The sequence below is a fragment of the Bos javanicus genome, chromosome 9 (assembly GCF_032452875.1).
Source record: "Bos javanicus breed banteng chromosome 9, ARS-OSU_banteng_1.0, whole genome shotgun sequence".
NCBI lineage: Eukaryota > Metazoa > Chordata > Mammalia > Artiodactyla > Bovidae > Bos > Bos javanicus.
The window spans coordinates 39,626,227-39,641,229 of record NC_083876.1 but is presented as its reverse complement, the minus strand read 5'-3'; the positions used below and the strand labels follow the sequence as shown (position 1 = coordinate 39,641,229).

Genomic DNA, 15,003 nt, shown 5'->3' with positions numbered 1-15,003 from the left:
GGTATTTGTTTTACATACAGCCATCTCATGAAGATTATGCAGCTCATTTGTTAAAAACCACATTGACATTTTACAGTTGTGTGTCAATGCAAGGAAAGAACATACACTAAAAGTTAATAATGGTAATCTTTTGATCATAGGCTTATGGGTGATTTTTATTTCCTTCTTTTTGCTTATGTGCATTTTCAAATTTTTCTATAATTAATGTTCATCATAACTGTACCAAGAAGAAAAGTTATTTTTATAAGGAGAGAAGAAAACATTGATCAATTTAAAAGAAACATACTTACCAGATCTCTGTGAAGCACCCAATTTGCATGGAGGTAATGGATCCCATCGAGAATCTGGTAAAGTAATGATTTAACCATAGATCTTGGCAACTGCATGGGCTTTTTATTTGCTTTTGATGCACGGTGAAACTTAATAATATGCTAAAAATTAGAAAATATATATTAGAGTAACATAGTCTTTGCCTATGTCAACAAAACACAATAAAGGCTGCAATAAGTACATTTTAAGATTACGTATTAAGGGCCAATAATAACACAAAGAAAAATAAATAATAAGCTCAAACCAAAACAGAATCTATATTGAGGGTGAATGTGAGATTATTAATGTGGTTGTTGTGATGATTTACTGAAACCATTAAGATTTGCATTAAGTAAAACCAAGAAGTAAAAAGGGTTTATAATTTAAAACCTGCCTTAAAATAGCATTAATTGTATTCTCTACTGACAGAAAAGGGAAAAAAACTCTGTAAATCTTTACTGTTCTATAAAATAAAGTTAGTACTTAGTGCATTTGGGGAACATTACTGACTGCATGTATATCAGAATTATTGGAAAGTTCCACCTTACATAATGAAATTAGGATATAGTCTTAGTAGTCAATAGTAAATAGCAAATCACTAGACACAAGCAGGAAGAGAAAAATGGGGAATTCAATTGCATTGAAATAAATATAAACTGAATCATCATATCCAAATTTTTATGTACACATGTTATATTGTGGAAGGGGAAGAAATTCCATCTGCCCCCTGCACTCCCACATCCACCTCCATCTCCATCCAACATTTGCCCAAAACATGCCAACATGGGTACTAGATATCCGTGACAGAAGAGGTTCTTGTCAATATCTGCTATAAGGAAATTTCTTTCAAGACCTATTAGTCTGTTAAAGTTATTCTTGAAAAGAGTTATGATCTATAAAAATGACAAACCACATTCTATTGAATCAAAATTTAATTATCCGAAGTTTGAACTTACCGCCAAGTTTGAATTTGTTTTTTACTTTTGGGAGGTCCTGGGATAAAATGTTTAAATGATTTGATTCCTAATTTTAAACATGTGAAATTAGAATTTTTGGCTTCTTTTATATATTGTTTTAAAAAAAACCCTAATATTTGCAGACCTGTACATATTTATTTGGTGGGGTGAATTTTAAATGGCAAAATGCTGCAAGAGAGGACCTTCACTTAGAGAGGAAAACTATTCACAAGCACATTGCTGTTAAATATGAACAGTTAAATATGTGTACAGTGCAAAAGAAAGTAATTTCCCTGGAACATATTAGGAAACTGCCATTCATTACCTAAAACTACAATCTCCCACTCAGGAACATTTTTTGAAGTGAAATTTCTGAATGTGACAAATACTATAAAACAGGATGTTAATGTTTATTGCTCTAATTCTTTTAAATCAAAATTTACCTTTAGCATATTTATTTTGAAACTATGGTCAACAGAGCAAGTTTTCCTTTCTGTACATTAGCAGTATGGAGCACATACATTTATTCTTCATACCTATATAAAATTATTATCCTAAAAATAAAGTGAGTTTAGACTTACCCATAAATCATGTTCTGCATAATCAAACAGCAGCCACACCTTCCTGTCACTGTGAGAAAGGAACACCTTCTGCAGGGCGATCACATTAGGGTGCTTCAATTCTCGCAAAAGCTGAAGGCAAGAGGAAGAGAAGGGTCAGTATTCTGTTAGCAGAGAATAATGTACTTCCCATAACTTCAAAGTGAAATTTTTGAAAATTTAGACAATCCAGATAACTAGCGTTAAAAAAAAAAAAAAAGCAACACCATCACCCAAATACCATAACCTAGAGATAAACTCTGTCCACATCTTGGTACATCTCTTTCCAATCCTTTCTCTGTAATATGTATGTTTGGAAAACGGGATCCTTTTACATGGTAAGATGTAAAATAGTAAACAAAAGTAATACCATATTGCTAAATAATGAAGTGTATTTTGGCATGTGTGTAATTTTTTTTTTTTAAACTAGAGGAAAGGCTGCTAGGGAAGCAGGAATACTGTTTATATCCACTCCAGCATAGTATGTGCTCAATTTGACAAAAGGCAGAAAGATATTTAACAATCCCTAACTAACTTACCCATGCCGAGAACATGAGACAGGTTTTACAGAAGAGTACTGAGCGTAAAAGAATGAGTCTCAAACCCACTGATAAAACTGGTATGAAAAAGAGGTCCTATAAACAGAGAAACGACTAGGCCTTTCACAAAGCAGAAAGCTTCAAGCTGGACTCTGATAATAAGAAGGAAAGACAGACCATATCAGCAAGTGAAAACTTCATTCTTGGCCCATAACAGGCAGTTGCTTGATAAAATGTTTATCAACAATAACATTAGCTGTTCAAGGTGGAAGTCTTCTAAATATGCCCGCCTCACACCGTCCTTAACCAGGGTTCAGACTTAATAGGTATAAACACACTCAATTTGTTAAACACTTCAAATGCCTTTTAAATGTAAAGCTCGGTGGAAAATACACAAAGGAAGAGGGGACAAAGCTCCTACTGAATAATTTCTATGCGCAAGGTGATTGCATGTACCTGTTTTTTCCTCTCACTTAATCCTTCCAACAACCCTATGATGCACACAGAAGCTCGGGTTCAGTGTAAAAAAATAACTTGACCAAAGTCAAACATTAGAAAGAGAAGAGCTTTGGATTTAAATAGTTCTGCCTGATTCCAAAGTCCATGCTTTTTCCAGTTCAGCTAAAGTCCTTGTCATCTGTTCCCACAATGCAGAAGGGAAGACAGACATACAAACAGATCAACGAGGCAGAGAAAAATATTAAATTAGAGAGTTTGACTTTATTAAATGTCTACCCAGAGTATGTCCTCTTTCCTGCCCGCAGGGGAAAGGAAGGTAAAACACTTCTGTACCTAAACCAAGCTCCCAAAACACCAAACACTGGCACAGACCCCTGAACCCTGGACTCCATCTGTCTGGGGGAGGGTATGTCACATGTAGCAGTATTTAATCAACACCTCTAAAAAATTAGGGTTTTTTGTGACTACAAATTACTGATCTCTCTACAGTGAATCCACCTTAAGTTCCATGTTTAAACATTATTTCGAATAGGTAATACATCTACACAGTTCAAAAATCAAATGTACGTTAAAGGAAACATTGAAATGCCTCATCACCACTCCTTCCTCAAGGGACCACAGGCTGGCCTCCCTCCTAGAAGGAACTTTTTTTAGTTGCTTGGTGAGTCTTCCAACTATTTATGCAAATGAAAGCAAGTATGAATATTTACACAAAAGATAGCACTTATGTTTTACTTTCTTATAAATCTTTCATTATTCAGCACAGTATTAGTTTATAGAAACCTTTCTGGTTCTTTCTTACAACGCCAAGGTATTTCCAGGTCACTTTTTCGTGGTAAAATATACATAAAATTTACCATTCTAACTATTTTTAAGTGTGTAGCTCAGTGGCATTAAGTACACTGTGTTCCAGAACCGCCACTCTATCCCTTCTCTAGAGCCTTTTCTAGAGAAGAAAAGGCTGGAACTCTGTCCCATGACACAGTATCTCCCATTCCCATCTCCTCCGGTTCTGCTTTCTGTCTCTAGAAATCGGACGATGCCAAGTACTTCATATAAATGCAATTGTTCAGTATTTGTTCTTTTGTGTCTGGCTTCCTTCATTTCACGTGTCTTCAAGATTCATCCATGTTGTATGGATGTATCTATGTAGGAAAGAATTCCCTTTCTTTTTAAGGGTACATATTAATAATATTTCATTGTATGCATATACCACCTTTGCTTATTCATGCATCCCTCCCATCACCCTATGGACATTTGGGTTGATTTCACCTTTGGTTATTATGAATAACACTGCCTTGAAGACTGATATACAAACATCTATTTGAGTCCTTGCTTTCAATTTTTTAAATATACTCAAAAAGTAGAATTGCTGGATCCTATAGTAATTTTATATTTGATTTTTTTTTTCAGCAATTGCCATTCAGGTTACCTTTTCTATGAAATACAGGAGGGAAGAGGGTAAAGTTTGCAACACCATGCATTTACTAGAAAATTTCCCCTAATCCCCAAAATTGCACTGTATAGCAATATACACTTGCAATTTCTGCATACCTATTACACTTTTTCTACCCTTCCAGTCTTTTTTTTTTTTTTTTTGGCAGGGGGCATGTGACATGATATTTGGGATCTTAGTTCCCTGACTGGGGATTGAACCCATAAGCACTGCAATGAAAGCGTGCAGTCCTAAACACTGTACCACCAGAGAATTCCAACCCTACAGGTCTTTATAAATCACTAAATATCAATGTGAAGGCAAGCAAAGAGTAAGAAATAGCAAACTATGTTTGTTTTATTCCCTTTCCGCATTCATTTTTCACTCTACAATCAGAATGGTGTTTCAAAATACAGACTACAAGCATAAAAAAGGAAGGAAATTTTGCCACTTGCAGCAACATGGATGGACTTGGAGGGCATTATGCTAAGTGAAATAAGTCAGAGAAAGACAAATACTGTATGCATCACTTACACATGGAAGCTAAAAAATACAACAAACTAGTGAACATAACAAACAGAAGCAGACTCACAGGTAAAGAGAATAACTAGTGGTAGCCAATGGAGGGGGCGGTCAATATAGGGATACGGGATTAAGAGGCACAAATTATTAGGTGCAAAATAAGCTACAAGGATGTACTGTACAACACGGAGGATGCAGCCAAAATTTTATAATGACTATAAATGGAGTATAACCTTTTAAAATTGTGAATCACTATACTGTACACTGGTAACCTATATAATATTGTACATCAATCATACAGCAATAAAAAAAAAAAATACAAAACTGATCATCTCTGTCACTAGGGACAGAACTGAGGAATTAAAGCAAGCAATAAGGCAAAGGCCAAATAATGAGGAGGCTTACAGGCCATGCAGAACTGTCACATTTCTCCAGTGAGGAGAGGTTCTACAGTGAGGTTCTACAGTTCTACAGTGAGGTTCTCCAGTATCACTAGAAACATGCTGGGTGCAGTGGGTTAGGGGAGAAGCCAGCTGATATAAAAGGTACCACGCTGTGACTTTCTTCTGTGTATGTCTGATGGCTGGGCCACTGAACAAGCGACTCTGAGGGTGATGGAGTTTAGGATGACTCAGATATGACTTTACCGAATTATGTGTACTTAATGTATAGTTGTATTGATATACTTTCATACTGTTTTAACTTTACATCTGCCTCCCCTGGTAGACCATAAGCTCCTTGAGGGCAAAGACAATTTTAAATTTATCTCTACAGGAACTAGCACAAGGTATGGCATGTAGAAGGAGCTTTTCTAAGTGATCTCATCCAGTTTGGAAGTTTTAAATGTCACCCATACACATTAACTCCCAAATGTTTATTTCTAGTCAACGCATATTCCCTGAAGTCCAGCTATGTATATATATCTAAAATGCCTCAACATCTCTACTTGAACATCTGAAAGTCACACTGAGGTTGTCATCTTCACCTCTCCTGCCCTCTACCCCAACTGCTCTTCCCCAGCCTCAGTTAATAGCAACTCCATCATTCCAGTTACTCAGGTAAAAGTTCTCAATCCTCCTCAGGTCTTTTCTGGTCCTTCTATTTAAAATTATAACCACCCCTCTGCTTCTTTATTTTTATGCAAAGTATTATCACTACTGAACATAGCATATAGCTCTATATCCCTTAGGTATAATTCTAGAGAGCTTAGAAAACCAAAAGTTTTCTAGTAACTCAGGTAGGAAAAAAATTTTTACACTTCAATGGAGAAAAAGAAAGGCACATTCTTTCAGGTTATCTGATTCTGATGCTATGGAAGCTATTGTACAACTCTGTACATTATAGATAACTGATGATAACACAGAATAATTCTTGCTTATCTACATTCACTCTCCCATTGTGGAAGATGCTAAAGTTACCTTAAATTGGACATCATTTTAATATTCCTGATCTACAAATTTATCTATCCTATAGACTCTTCTTTGTATGCTCAGTCACTTCAGTTATGTCTGAGGCTTTGTGATCCTATGGACTATAACCTGCCAGGCTCCTCTCCATGGGATTCTCCAGGCAAGAATACTGGAGTGGGTTGCTAGTTCCTCCTCCAGGGGATCTTCCAAGCCCAAGGATTGAACCCACATCTCTTATGTCTCCTGCATTAGCAGGCACGTTCTTTCCCACCAGCACTACCTGGGAAGCCCACAGATTCTTCTTTGAACAGGTTATAATTCTACTAGGTTCCTTCATTTAGTAAGTTACATAAAATCTTTAAAATGTGCTCATTTTATATCACAGTCATAATTTTATCTGCTTTGAAAACTATTCTTTAATATTCATTTCACAGAAGTATCTCATTAGCAATAACATGAAGCTGCTATAGTCTTTATTTATCCAACTGAGTGCAAATGCTCATTCTTTTAATATGAAAGAGAAACTACTAGATTTGATTGGTGCATCAGAATTCCCCCTGGTATTAGGTAATATATTATATATACACATACACACACACACACAATATTATCTTTCTAAAATTAAAAAAAAAAAACTATTGAAAATACATCTGTTCACAAGGCTTCATTTAAGGAGTAGGGGACCTAGGTATTGTTTATTTATTTTATATTATTTATTGTGTGTCTCTCTCCATTAACATACAAGCTCCAAGAAGGCAAAGTTTCTGCTGGTTTTATATTCCTAGGGCTTAATATGGTCATGAGCACACAGTAAGTACTCAATAAATATTTGTTGAAAGAATTAAATCTACTGAATGTACCTGATTCTTACAAAAATCAAGCAGTAAGTAGCTTTGAATATTATAAAACGTTGCTATCTTTTCCAAAGGCATTTTGAATGATTTTGTCTTTTTAATAAGTTGACTAGACTATGTCTAACATAGTTCTTCTAGGGACTCAAACTTTCCACAAGCTACATTTACTTTAGGCTTAAAAAGGAATTGTTCTCTCAACTAGCACCCACTCTTAGCAAAAGTATAAGGGTGCTGGCTTGATGTAAAGAACAGAAACATAGCTCTTAATGGCTCAGGGTGAGATATTTAACCTGGTATAGAATTGGAAAAGCAAAGGGGTACTATGAGGGTATTCCTTAAAAGGGCTGTGAATGCAATAAATGCTACAAAATCCTGAAGAAAATGATACAAAGAACAGGAAACAAAGGAAGACACTTGAGGAATTGAAACAGCTTGATCAAATCAGTGATTACTTCCAAGGCTAGCAAAAAATAAATATGCTACAAATGCCACACAAATGCATTCTCTATCTACTGAAGGAACAAATAAACAAAAACAGTAAACAACACAAATGGCCAATACTAAAAAAACTGATAAGTAAATTATGGTATATCCATATATCACAGTCTCAAATATATATGTCAAGAGTTTTAAAATACATGAAAAAGGACTTATGCTATAATACTGTGATGTGATATAAAAAGGCTATGGCGTGATCATTTTGCAACATACAGAAATATCAAATTACCACGGTGTGCACCTGGAACAAAGATAGTGTTGTAGGTCAAATATACTTCCATTTAAAAAAAAAAATTTAAGAAAGGGAAACAGTGTGTCCCCCCTCCACCCCCAACCAGGCAAGCTGGAACAAAATTTCCCATTTCTTCGCCTTCATCAGATCTAAATTTCATCTTTTATTCGGGGGGAAGGTGAAGGGGATTAGAACATACCAGCCCAAAATGTGACACTCTGGCATAAGAGTGAGTCTGCAGTGAAGGCATGTGTGGTTCAAGAGATGAAGAAAGAAGCCGTCCTGGAGGTTCCCTTATCTGACTAAAAGTAGACAATAAGAACTGAGGACTGCCATAAATCCCCTCTCCCAGGGGAGTTTTACGACCATGACAAAGACAGAAAGTCGGCACTGCCCTGGACCAGCACAGACAAACTATGCTAAGACAGCCCTTATCTTCCATTGGTTTCCCCTACATATTCACCTTCCCACACTGGGCAGCCCCTCAAAGTCTTAAACCCTTTCCTTTGTCTTGTCACGTCCCTACAATTAATTGCTCTTTGTTAAAAATGGCATATCAGGTCTCAGGCCTACCCATTTCTTGGCATTTTCACTTCTAGGAAGGCCCCTGTGTCACACAAAGCTTAACATCAAATAAAATTTGTATGCTTTTCTATTAAAAAAAATAAAATATGCAAAATATAAAATACATTTATAAAAGAGGAAATATACCACAACATTAATATAATTATCTCTGGATAGTGAATAATGTGTGATTTTTTTCTTTCTTCCTATTTTTCTACTTTACAAGTTTTCTATAATGAGCATTACCTTTATGTTTTACACACATGCATACACACACACACCAACAGCTCCTTCTCTGCAGAATTCTACCTGCTAAGATAAGATACTATCATGCAAGCTAAGCTTCTTATACAGTTGATCTGAGAAGGGATAGAAGAAAGGAGATGCTTGTACTTGTACTTCCCCAAATTCTTGGCAATATCAGATTTTACCAATGAACTTTAATCTCTTGTCACACAGATATTTGTTCAACATGACCTCATACAACTATAAATATGCCTTAATCACACAAACAGCAGTTTAGTATAGCATGATTTTCCTGTGAAAGTGCCACAGTAAGTCATAACATCTCCTGTGCCAGACACTTACAGAGCACTAACATGATCCCAAAGGAGCCTTAATGAAGAACGTGCAGGGGGCATGCCAAGACTTTATCTGGTCCCCCTTCCATGCGGGCATCTAAGTGACTATAAAAAGTGTCTACTTTTCACTGTCCTAAACAATCTAAAGCTATAATCCTAAACTTTTTTCTCTAAAGCACTATTTAGAATTCTGACTCCATTTGGGGAGCCTTGTGCTAGACTAACAATTACAGAATCCATTTGTATTTTTATCCATACATCTTTCTTCCTCTTTCATCTGTACTTTCTTTTCTCTAAGTCTCTGATGCCCCCAGGGCTTCCAGATTCCTTTTTCAGGGTATCTAAATGGAAAGGGTCCTCTTATAAACTTCAATAACTCACTTATCTCAAAGTAACTCCAATTTTTTATTCTTATTTGATCTGTTATAAGTAACAGTATGATTCATTTGACCATTGATCTTTATTTTTAGAAAACTTTATTTTAGAAAGCATTCATTGAGTGTATCTTTTTTTAAAGTGTGTAACCCTTCCCTCTCTGCAAAAAAAAAAAAAAAGAAGATAAAAGAGGAAACAAACTTTATGGCAAACAGGAGATTCACCTAACTTCAAAATGCCCTAGCATTCCTGAACTGAAATTTAAGAATTAGCATTTTGAAACCTGACACTTTCACACCTGTGGCAACCTTCTCAGGACTCCACAAGCACACAGAAACATTACAACCTTCCAGCAGGTGGCACTCACACTCTGAAGAGGGGTCTAGAAAACAGTACACCAGCCCTGGTTCAAGGTGGCCCTAAATTGTTTGCTTTCTTTTATTCTATTGACACTGCTTAGGTACTTGTCATAAGGTTCTAGGAGGTCGGTGTTCCCCATCACCACCCAACGAAAGTTAATAGTGAGATAGCAGGTATAATGCAAAGAGTACAGATTTTAGAATTCAGAGACCTGAGTTTGAGCCCTGACCATAGCTGTATGACATAAAGCAAGTTGCTCAACCCCTCTGAGCCTCATGGAGGAATAAAAATATCTACTGACAAACATATAGTTTCTGTAAGGATTAAACGAATGTACATTAAATAACACAATGCTTGCTGCTGCTGCTGCTGCTGCTGCTGCTAAGTCACTTCAGTCATGTCCAACTCTGTGCGACCCCATAGACAGCAGCCCACCAGGCTCCCCCGTCCCTGGGATTCCCCAGGCAGGAACACTGGAGTGGGTTGCCATTTCCTTCTCCAATGCGTGAAAGTGAAAAGTGAAAGTGAAGTCACTCAGTCATGTCCGACCCTTAGCGTCCCCATGGACTGCAGCCCACCAGGCTCCTCCATCCATGGGATTTTCCAGGCAAGAGTACTGGAGTGGGTTGCCATTGGCTTATCCAAACACAATGCTTGGAAAATATTAAATATTTGGCAAATTACAGTTGTTATTCTTACACCAACCACTCCTGGCAAGGATGTTATGAGGACTGAATGAGATGATACATGTACCATGCATGGCATGCAACAAGTTCATGATAAGCAATAGTTGTTATTACTGTACGTGAGAAAGGCTAAGCACTTCAGGCAGTCAGAGATACTTGTTTGCAAGAGAGATGCTGCGACGGGGAATGCCATTATACCACCCCCTGCCATCGCATCTCCTTCCCAAAGTGCCTGAGACTCCAGTAGATTCTATACAGTATAGTTATAAGGTCATTTCACTTTACACTTTGCAACAATCTAGTTTCCTTTTCTCCGACTTTAAGTACTTGGTCTGAGAAAGAGACCTGAAACCAAGTGAGAGCTGTATAAGCTGTATAACTTCTTATGAATAAGAAGTTTACATTCTGTGACTATGATTACATATATGTTCTTTTAAAAGTGTGAGTGTTTAACCTTTTATGCAATGTATTCCATGAGAAAATGGAATACACTTCTTATAAATCAATAGCATTCTGAATATATGAACTTAAAATATTTGAAAAAACAGATGCAATTCAAAATAAAGAGCTAATAAAGTAAAATCTCAATTATCTGGAATTCTCAGAAGCATTCCGTTTCACTGAGGGATTATCTGAAAATCTTTTCTTGCTTCAATGATCCTTGCCGAAAATGTTCCCTACCTTCACAATGATCAAAACTAAATTTATCTTTGACTTTAGGCATATTTTTAATGTCTTAGGGTTTCAATAAATGTGAACAAATGTGTATTTCCTCATTTATTCTTTTTTTCTCCTTGAAATATAATGAGAAAAAATAAACTAACTTAAAACTCCTTATTTAGATCCTGCCTTAAAAAGGAAAAAAGAATTTTCTTATTCTCCTCTGTCTCTAGTCCTCTTCTTTTTCTTCTCTTCTATTCTGCAGTCTCTTTTGATATCTTACCCATGTACCTGAGGTTTAGCCACGACTCCTATGGAGAATCCCAAATCTCAATCTTTACCCTTCATCTCACCCTTAAACTCACACTAGTTTCCAACTGTGCATTCATAAATCCATATGGAAATCCCACTGTGCCTCAAAAACCACAGATCCAAAACTGAGTATCAGTCACTCATCTCTACCTCTTGGTGGGTCCGCTGTTCTCAGAATTATATCAGTATGTCCCAGTCACCAAGGCAAGCAAAACCTTAAAACCAATCAGTGTTCAAGTGCTGTATATGACATCTTTTAAATATCACTCAGGAATTCTCACCTTGATAATCTAAATAAACCCTTAACTGGTATTTACACATGTGCTCTTGTCTCTGCCTGGACAGATTTTTCCTATCCTCTTTGCCTGATTAACCCCTACTTGCATTTTAGAAAGGACTGGTTTATCACTGCCTCTAAAAAGCCTCCCCTGAAACTCCTAGTTTCAGTGGTTACCTCTCCTGTGTTCCTTCCATACTGTATTTCTTTGAACACGACATTAATTAAATTAGGACATAGCTTAATTATTGAGCCCTGCCTCAATAGACTACATGGTTCTTTGCTGTTGTTCAGTTGCTCAGTTGTGTCTGAATCTTTGCAACCCCATGGACTGCAGCACGCCAGGCTTCCCTGTCCATCACCATCTCCCGGAACTTGATCAAACTCATGTCCATTGAGTTGGTGATGCCATCCAACCATCTCGTCCTCTGTTGTCCCCTTCTCCTTCTGCCTTCTATCTTTCCCAGCATCAGGGTCTTTTCAAATGGGTCAGCTCTTTGCATCAGGTGGCCAAAGTAGTGGAGCTTCAGCATTAGTACTTCCAGTGAATATTCAGGGTTGATTTCCTTTACGATTGACTGGTTTGATCAAACTGGTATGGTTCTAGTATGTAGGAACTATCTTCCATCTCTACATTTCCCCTGTCAACAAGCCAGACACAGGGTAGGTATTCAACAAATGCTGGCTGAATTAACTGAGTGAGGACCTGTCAACTATCTCCTCATGCACTGACATGCATATCACCTACTACATCCCATGCATTGAAATCAAAATATCTTACTAAAATAAGAAGTCTAATAATGTTAACTCTCCCATCCTAAAATCTTGAATGGCTCCAAAGGTTAAACCTGGAAATAAAATATTTAAGACTATCTACAGCAAAGGCTGGAGTAGGAAATGTCAACCCACTCCAGTATTCTTGCCTAGAGAATCCCATGGATTGAGGAACTGGGTGGGCTGCGGTCCACAGGGTTGCAAAGAGTCGGACAGAACTGATGCGACTTAGCATGCACGCATGCATGCCAAAGGCTAAATCTATTTTTCTTATAAATAATTTATTGACAGGGGGAGAACCTGAGATTCAAGATAAAACTAGATTGTAAAGATTTTAACCAAAGATGAGGCAGGTAGATAAGACCCAGGTTAGGAACAGTGAACTTTGCCCTAGTAAAGTGGGTGTCATAACTGACATACACTGCGGCCTTCACCTTCGGAATACTCCCTATACAATCTCGATCGGATTCCCAAGGTCTCCACTGCACAGAATTCTGCCCATTACCTATCATCTCCCGTAAAACCTTGCCCTGGGGCGTGGAGATGAAGCAAAAACATGTTGGAAGATACCCAGCAGGTAGCAATGACTTAAAAGTCACAGTTCATTAATAAATATTTAAGTGCCCAGCAAATTTCAGGCACAGGGAGCCTCTGTTAAGCCTCTCTTAATGGCTTAACAGAGACAAGCAGATTAAGAGATTAATCAAATTTTAAAACTATAATCACGATGAGGCTATTAAGAAAAATACAGAATAGGCATATACGCAGACATGACCTAGTCTGGAAAATCAGAGAAGGTACTCCTAATGAAGTATGCTTGTTGGAAAGAGAGAACGGAGAATGACAGAGATTCAACCAGCAAGAAGAGTGTACTAACAGACATTCTCATCAGGCCATGAATACACTGAATCGAAGAACTCCTCTACTATTCATCTTCTAGGAGCAAGTGTCAAATGAAATCCCTCTATATTCTAAATCTGCCATGGCAGACTTCTATGATCTATAACAGAGCTCTTCTTCTTTTCAGATGAATATTTATAAAGCCACTTACAACACAGGACCTGGGCACAAAGTAGGCACTCAACAAGTTCTGTTGAATAAGAAAATGAAAACAATAGTACAAGAAGTGATTTCCAACACAATGGTTACATGACATTTATTCCACATTGAGAGAATACTGTTTTCAAAAATGCCATTATTTTTTTTATCAACAAGAAACTTTCAAACAAAATTAGGTAAGAATGTTCAAGAAATTTCATAAGCCTAAAAAATAACTTGAAATTGGTAATTAATTAATTCAGCAAAATAAAGTAGTAGTAGTTTTATCAAGTTTTATCGTAGATAAACCTTATGTTTAGGTCGGTATACTCTCAAGTTACCTGGTATTACCTCTAACTCATATTTTCATAACTTATATTTCTAAAAATGTACAGTTTCCACTTTCTTTAGTAAAACCAGGCAACCAAGTAGCCCTGGCATTCATCTCTTCCCTCCCACCCCCAGGTCCTAGAAGGTGCTGACTGAGGATGTATAGGGAGAAGGAAGGACTTTTTCTTTCTGAAGGAACTTATCTAATAACACATGTTAGATATTCCACTTCTCACAATGACAGGCATTATCAATTGTCAGACAACCTACCCCAGATCTTTCAAGAAAATGTACTAACACAATTTATAGGTATGGGTTTGATTAAGTATTAATGGCTAAATTACCAGTACCAATAATTCAACATATTTCATATCACTGTGCTTCTAGAGAAGATAAAAGCAGTAAAGTCAAGGCTCAAATAAATTAACCATTTATAGTTCCTGAAGATCTTACAGGAATTTTCACAACAGTAATAAGGAAAGCTACTAAATGATCTGAGCAAAATATAACTCAGGAAATGTCCCCTACATTGTTTCCATTAAATGGAGAGACTATTTCCTTCCTACTCTGCTAAGAAATCTTTATGTGTATTATGAGAAAACACTGAGGGGGATGAGTTTCCACAATGAAATAAATTATTTCTTTTATATTAAAGGTCTATTTGATTTAATCAATAAATTCTATTTCTTTTGAGTGTAACTTTAATTTTTTAAAAGAGCCACAATGTGACTGACATATGTGGTTTTTATGAAAATATGTTAAACAATGATTAGGAAAAAACTAGAAATCACTATAATAGTTAAAATAGTTCACAATATTATCATTTTCCATAATTTTGTGTTTAGCAGAGCACATATGCAAAAAGGACAAATTAATCTTAAAGTAAGCTTTCTTGGAATGATTTTGGAGCTTTGAAATTTAATGTCTACTCAAGGCTCCTTACAATGAACATATAAAATGTCAAAATTACTAGACTGTCCTCTTTGAAATGTTCTTCTCCAACATAAATTCTGATTCCAGTCTTCAGTAAACTTAAACATCCACTTTAGGGAAAGCTCCTTTTAAATAAAATCCACAGGGAAAAGGTGGATTAATCTGACTACAAAACTATCTTGTACAGAAAACATATTCTAAACAAAGGCTAACAACAAACTTGGAAAATATCACCAAATTGTAAGCCATCAGGGGACTAATTTGCTTGATTTAAAGAGCTTATGAAAAATCATTAAGAAAA

General features: G+C 36.5%; 1 protein-coding gene across 2 annotated transcripts in view; it reads right to left on the bottom strand.

Annotated features, from left to right (window-relative positions):
- Positions 1-15,003, bottom strand: part of CDK19 (cyclin dependent kinase 19) — a 170,452-nt gene that overhangs the window by 52,240 nt on the left and 103,209 nt on the right. For both annotated transcript variants that reach the window (XM_061427571.1, XM_061427572.1), the window contains 2 exons: positions 1,847-1,957; positions 291-431 (listed from right to left, as the gene is read on the bottom strand). In XM_061427571.1, coding sequence (XP_061283555.1) covers positions 291-431; positions 1,847-1,957 — 252 coding nt within the window. The remainder of the gene's footprint in view (positions 1-290; positions 432-1,846; positions 1,958-15,003) is intronic.